Here is a 7768-nt window from a genome sequence, read left to right on the forward strand (position 1 = left end):
CACATATTGCCAAAGTTAAACAGCACTGAACAACTGTTCATTGTTAAGCAAAACGTTCACGGACGTTCTGCTTCTGCTTTAGCCCTATGTCTACTTCAATGCGCAAATTTGAGGAGCTAACGAGCTAGTGCTACACTGCTAGTGTTCGTCCGTCGTAGCCTGCCTTCAGACATTGGGGAGCATTTTTGGTCATACGACAAAAGAATAGACAGTGGCGGTGCTCACAAATACCATGTTTTGGGCATTTTGCAACCTGTTGATGAGCTCGCAGTTTTCGCGGAGCGCATCGCAGCCACAGAGACGCTCCGTGTGTGTGTGGGAGACTGAAGTTGGGGAGAGAGAGAGGGGTAGATGCCGAGTGCTCTGGTTACGTTCAAGACAATCGCGTGTTGCGTTTATAGCGACCCAGTGTTTTGACTATTCGGTGATATATTTTCGGCCTATTTGAGCCGAAACCGAATAGGCCGAAAATACATTTTTAGCCATTTTCGGCCGAATATTTTCGGTGGCCGAATTTTCGGTGCATCTAGCTATAACCCATCGTTTTTTTATTTTTTCACTTTTTTTCAAATCCTCCAAAATGATGAAAAACGGCGTGCTATAGTATGCCGTACGATATGGGCCAAAATGATGAGAAACGAGGCTAACTTTTTTTTTCAAAATTTCAAAAAACATGGGCTATAACCCATCGTTTTTGTCATTTCGTCATTTTTTTCAAATCCTCAAAAATGATGAAAAACGGCGCGCTATAGTATGCCGTACGATATGGGCTATAGCCCATGGTCCAAAATGATGAGAAACGAGGATAACTTTTTTTTTCAAAATTTCAAAAAACATGGGCTATAACCCATCGTTTTTGTCATTTTGTCATTTTTTTCAAATCTTCAAAAATGATGAAAAACTGCGCGCTATAGTATGCCGTACGATATGGGCTAGATACTGGTGATACTTCGACGGGGCGACAGCAGACGGCTGACAAATCCGATTTGCTTGTCAGAGCCTTAGGACCATCTGTCCACACTGTTATGCCACCCTCACCTGGTCCTTGGTGAGTTTGACCTCCATGGCCTGGCACTCTGCGTTGACCACACTCCTCACCTCCCTGGGACTCAGTGGGTCCAGGTGCAGGGTGGGCCACAACCTGGGCAGGCACACACACACAACCATTTACAATTAAAGACGGATTTATACTTTGTCTTATGGCGGTATCGCGCATCTAAAATCGCCGTTCAATAACCTCACAACACGCACAAGTTGTGAGCTTGTAGATTAGCCATTGTGAGCATGTGATACCGACATGCAACGGAGCATTAATTGACTAACTACGCGCCCACTAATGGCACGCATATACCATACACGTCCCGTACTTTATTACATGAAAGCAGTGCTTTTTCCCACAGATGAAGAATAAATAAAGGCTCGTCTGTTGTTGTTTTTTTCCGAACCCAGCGCTTTGTTGAAGTTAACAATTACAAAAGTAAAGACTGCAACTCAAGGGGCTTATCCTTTAGTGAAATGTTTTAATACATTTCAAAATGAAATAAAAGCAATAACACAGCATACCTGCTCTGCTGTACGGTGAAATATAGTCACTGTAGGGTCAACATATCTCACAGTATAGTACCCGCTCTTGTACTGTACGTTATTGCTTGTTCAGAAAGGTATTTAGATATGGAAGCATTGGAACAGATAACAGGATACACATGCTGGATGCGATTGCACGTAGCTTCATTGACAACAACTGAATATTTGATGATAGATACGTGGTCTATTTTCTGATGTGTCTCACCTCCAGGCCTGAGGACATGTTTCCACATTGACAGACACCACCACTCTCACGTTGACGGGCAGAGGGTCAATCAGCAACTTCATGTGCCTTTCAGCTTGCTGGAAGCAAAAGAGAAAAGCCTTGTGAATGTCTGCTTCATGTGACTGTTTGACACAGTGGTTCTCAACCTGTGGGTCGGCCTGGGGGTCCCCACATGATTTTTGGGGGGGTCAGATCATTGTCAATAAAATGATGAGAAACGAGGATAACTTCTTTTTTTTCAAAATTTCAAAAAACAAGGGCTATAACCCATCGTTTTTGTCATTTCGTCATTTTTTTCAAATCCTCAAAAATGATGAAAAACTGCGCGCTATAGTATGCCGTACGATATGGGCTATAGCCCATGGTCCAAAATGATGAGAAACGAGGATAACTTTTTTTTTCAAAATTTCAAAAAACATGGGCTATAACCCATCGTTTTTGTCATTTCGTCATTTTTTTCAAATCTTAAAAAATGATGAAAAACTGCGCGCTATAGTATGCCGTACGATATGGGCTATAGCCCACGGTCCAAAATGATGAGAAACGAGGCTAACTTTTTTTTTCAAAATTTCATAAACATGGGCTATAACCCATCGTTTTTGTCATTTTTTCATTTTTTTCAAATCCTCAAAAATGATGAAAAACGGCGCGCTATAGTATGCCGTACGATATGGGCTATAGCCCATGGTCCAAAATGATGAGAAACGAGGCTAACTTTTTTTTTCAAAATTTCAAAAAACATGGGCTATAACCCATCGTTTTTTTTATTTTTTCATTTTTTTCAAATCGTCAAAAATGATGAAAAACGGCGTGCTATAGTATGCCGTACGATATGGGCTATAGCCCATGGTCCAAAATGATGAGAAATGAGGATAACTTTTTTTTTCAAAATTTCAAAAAACATGGGCTATAACCCATCGGTTTTTTTATTTTTTCATTTTTGTCAAATCGTCAAAAATGATGAAAAACGGCGTGCTATAGTATGCCGTACGATATGGGCTATAGCCCATGGTCCAAAATGATGAGAAACGAGGATAACTTTTTTTTTCAAAATTTAAAAAAACATGGGCTATAACCCATCGTTTTTTTCATTTTTGTCAAATCGTCAAAAATGATGAAAAACGGCGTGCTCTGATGTGTTTCTATAATTATGATATTGTTCTCGACACTGAAAATGAGTTTCATTACTCAGTGGAATTTAGAGAATAAATAAAACTTGAATGATTTAATTCCTTCATTTCCATCGCCAAGCATTTTGTGCACACACACACACACACACACACACACTTGGTGTTAGCATTATGTTATGCTTTAGCTATTGAAAAATAGAAAAATAGCCACCGAGTGGCGCGCTACGAGCTTGTAGGTCTGCTATTTTTATCCAAAATGTATGAAATACAATCATATCAAATACCTTCAGTACAATTCTAACTTTTCATTTCAACACTTTACAGAAAGAGTAGCAAACTCTTTCTGTAGTTATAAGTGCATTATCCTTCCTTAGCACAGTGTGCCTTTGCTGCAGAAATACCTTTCTTTCATGTACCGTCCTTCCATATAGGCTACCATAACTAAACAGCATGTAAACAATTCAACAATGCGTTTTACCATAGCCTGCATATGTGCCCTCTCCCTACGCTCATTCTGCTTGATTGATTGATTGAAAATATGTATTAACAGTTTGCAGAATTACAGTACATTTCAAGCACAAACTCAATACAAAGACTGTTAACTGTGAGTGGACGACCCAATTAAGCATTACACTTGTTTACAACAGGGTCCACATTGTTCAATTCATCGTAGGGAGAGGGCACATATGGGGCTACCATAACTAAAGAGCATGTAAACAATTCAACAATGCATTTTAGCAATAGTCCTTTGAACTCCAAAAACGTGTTGTATTGCATGTAGCAAAACACAGTCCATGTGTACCAACCTTATGCCTCTTCGGGGGTTCTAAAACAATCACTGAATGTCTCAAGAAGATACAAACACTAAACAAAACACGCGCCATCTCTCCAGCTTCTCTCTCTGGTTATGTATTATACTTCCTGTTTCCGGTGCGCAGGTAGCTATGTCACAAAACTCCCTTCAAAATAAAAGCATTTGGCTCAAATCTCAAAATAAAAGGAAAAAGACTTAAAACAGGTATGTTTCACAATAGGATCATATTAACAAAGTCTGTTCACCCAGAATATAGAATAGTTCAGTGAAAAACGTGTTTGGGTTCTTTACAAAAAGGTCTGTCAAGTCACTGCATGCTGCGCCCATAATAATCTTCAGACACAGTATGCAGTGTCTGCTTGTCAACACTAGATGGCAACAAAACGTCGGTTTTCCAGTCAGAGGTTTCCGAGGCTTTATAGTGCATGACTTTAATAGTCTACTCTCTCTCTCTCTCATAACAGAACCATCTAAACACTACAGCATGCAGAGGAGAAGTCATAACAGAACCATCTAAACACTACAGCATGCAGAGGAGAAGTCATAACAGAACCATCTAAACACTACAGCATGCAGAGGAGAAGTCATAACAGAACCATCTAAACACTACAGCATGCAGAGGAGAAGTCATAACAGAACCATCTAAACACTACAGCATGCAGAGGAGAAGTCATAACAGAACCATCTAAACACTACAGCATGCAGAGGAGAAGTCATAACAGAACCATCTAAAGTTTAGATGGTTCTGTTATGACTTCTCCTCTGCATGCTGTAGTGTTTAGATTCTAAACACTACAGCATGCAGAGGAGAAGTCATAACAGAACCATCTAAACACTACAGCATGCAGAGGAGAAGTCATAACAGAACCATCTAAACACTACAGCATGCAGAGGAGAAGTCATAACAGAACCATCTAAACACTACAGCATGCAGTCATAACAGAACCATCTAAACACTACAGCATGCAGTCATAACAGAACCATCTAAACACTACAGCATGCAGAGGAGAAGTCATAACAGAACCATCTAAACACTACAGCATGCAGAGGAGAAGTCATAACAGAACCATCTAAACACTACAGCATGCAGAGGAGAAGTCATAACAGAACCATCTAAACACTACAGCATGCAGAGGAGAAGTCATAACAGAACCATCTAAACACTACAACATGCAGAGGAGAAGTCATAACAGAACCATCTAAACACTACAGCATGCAGAGGAGAAGTCATAACAGAACCATCTAAACACTACAGCATGCAGTCATAACAGAACCATCTAAACACTACAACATGCAGTCATAACAGAACCATCTAAACACTACAGCATGCAGAGGAGAAGTCATAACAGAACCATCTAAACACTACAGCATGCAGTCATAACAGAACCATCTAAACACTACAACATGCAGATTTTTTTCAAATCCTCAAAAATGATAAAAAAAACAGCGCGCTATAGTATGCCGTACGATATGGGCTATAGCCCATGGTCCAAAAGGATGAGAAACGAGGATAACTTTTTTTTTCAAAATTTCAAAAAACATGGGCTATAACCCATCGTTTTTGTCATTTCGTCATTTTTTTCAAATCCTCAAAAATTATGAAAAACGGCACGCTATAGTATGCCGTACGATATAGGCTATAGCCCATGGTCCAAAATGATGAGAAACGAGGCTAACTTTTTTTTTCAAAATTTCAAAAAACATGGGCTATAACCCATCGTTTTTGTCATTTCGTCATTTTTTTCAAATCCTCAAAAATGATGAAAAACGGCGCGCTATAGTATGCCGTACGATATAGGCTATAGCCCATGGTCAAAAATGATGAGAAACGAGGCTAACTTTTTTTTTCAAAATTTCAAAAAACATGGGCTATAACCCATCGTTTTTGTCATTTCGTCGTTTTTTTTAAATCCTCAAAAATGATGAAAAACGGCGCGCTATAGTATGCCGTACGATATGGGCTATAGCCCATGGTCCAAAAGGATGAGAAACGAGGCTAACTTTTTTTTTTTTTTTTTCAAAAAACATGGGCTATAACCCATCGTTTTTGTCATTTCGTCATTTTTTTCAAATCATCAAAAATGATGAAAAACGGCGCGCTATAGTATGCCGTACGATATGGGCTATAGCCCATGGTCCAAAAGGATGAGAAACGAGGCTAACTTTTTTTTTCAAAATTTCAAAAAACATGGGCTATAACCCATCGTGCTTGTCATTTCGTCATTTTTTTAAATCCTCAAAAATGATGAAAAACGGCGCGCTATAGTATGCCGTACGATATGGGCTATAGCCCATGGTCCAAAAGGATGAGAAACGAGGCTAACTTTTTTTTTCAACATTTCAAAAAACATGGGCTATAACCCATCGTTTTTGTCATTTCGTAATTTTTTTCAAATCCTCAAATTATGAAAAACGGCGCGCTATAGTATGCCGTACGATATAGGCTATAGCCCATGGTCCAAAATGATGAGAAACGAGGCTAACTTTTTTTTTCAAAATTTCAAAAAACATGGGCTATAACCCATCGTTTTTGTCATTTCGTCATTTTTTTAAATCCTCAAAAATGATGAAAAACGGCGCGCTATAGTATGCCGTACGATATGGGCTATAGCCCATGGTCCAAAAGGATGAGAAACGAGGCTAACTTCTTTTTTCAAAATTTCAAAAAACATGGGCTATAACCCATCGTTTTTGTCATTTCGTAATTTTTTTCAAATCCTGAAAAATGATGAAAAACGGCGCGCTATAGTATGCCGTACGATATGGGCTATAGCCCATGGTCCAAAATGATGAGAAACGAGGATAACTTTTTTTTTCAAAATTTCAAAAAACATGGGCTATAACCCATCGTTTTTGTCATTTCGTCATTTTTTTCAAATCATCAAAAATGATGAAAAACGGCGCGCTATAGTATGCCGTACGATATGGGCTATAGCCCATGGTCCAAAAGGATGAGAAACGAGGCTAACTTTTTTTTTTCAAAATTTCAAAAAACATGGGCTATAACCCATCGTTTTTGTCATTTCGTCATTTTTTTCAAATCCTCAAAAATGATGAAAAACGGCGCGCTATAGTATGCCGTACGATATAGGCTATAGCCCATGGTCCAAAATGATGAGAAACGAGGCTAACTTTTTTTTTCAAAATTTAAAAAAACATGGGCTATAACCCATCGTTTTTGTCATTTCGTCATTTTTTTCAAATCCTCAAAAATGATGAAAAACTGCGCGCTATAGTATGCCGTGCGATATGGGCTATAGCCCATGGTCCAAAAGGATGAGAAACGAGGCTAACTTTTTTTTTTTTAATTTAAAAAAACATGGGCTATAACCCATCGTTTTTGTCATTTCGTAATTTTTTTCAAATCATCAAAAATGATGAAAAACGGCGCGCTATAGTATGCCGTACGATATGGGCTATAGCCCATGGTCCAAAAGGATGAGAAACGAGGCTAACTTTTTTTTTCAAAATTTCAAAAAACATGGGCTATAACCCATCGTTTTTGTCATTTCGTCATTTTTTTTAAATCCTCAAAAATTATGAAAAACGGCGCACTATAGTATGCCGTACGATATAGGCTATAGCCCATGGTCCAAAATGATGAGAAACGAGGCTAACTTTTTTTTTCAAAATTTCAAAAAACATGGGCTATAACCCATCGTTTTTGTCATTTCGAAAAACGGCGCGCTATAGTATGCCGTACGATATGGGCTATAGCCCATGGTCCAAAATGATGAGAAACGAGGATAACTTTTTTTTTCAAAATTTCAAAAAACATGGGCTATAACCCATCGTTTTTGTCATTTCGTCATTTTTTTCAAATCCTCAAAAATGATGAAAAACGGCGCGCTATAGTATGCCGTACGATATGGGCTATAGCCCATGGTCCAAAAGGATGAGAAACGAGGCTAACTTTTTTTTTTCAAAATTTCAAAAAACATGGGCTATAACCCATCGTTTTTGTCATTTCGTCATTTTTTTCAAATCCTCAAAAATGATGAAAAACGGCGCGCT

At 38.6% G+C, this 7768-nt stretch overlaps 1 protein-coding gene across 1 annotated transcript; it reads right to left on the reverse strand.

Moving 5' to 3' along the window:
- Window positions 1-1023: 1023 nt before the first annotated feature.
- Window positions 1024-3832, reverse strand: LOC308334897 (nephrocystin-3-like; the record flags this gene model as incomplete). The annotated part of the gene is made up of 3 exons (XM_080791788.1): window positions 3747-3832; window positions 1790-1887; window positions 1024-1141 (listed from the first exon to the last, which is right to left on the reverse strand). The coding sequence occupies exons 1-3, from the start codon at window positions 3822-3824 to the stop codon at window positions 1024-1026; spliced, it is 294 nt and encodes a 97-aa protein (XP_080647914.1). The 5' UTR covers window positions 3825-3832.
- Window positions 3833-7768: the final 3936 nt, after the last annotated feature.

This window comes from Protomyctophum bolini (genome assembly GCF_963924005.1).
Source record: "Protomyctophum bolini genome assembly, chromosome: 20".
NCBI lineage: Eukaryota > Metazoa > Chordata > Actinopteri > Myctophiformes > Myctophidae > Protomyctophum > Protomyctophum bolini.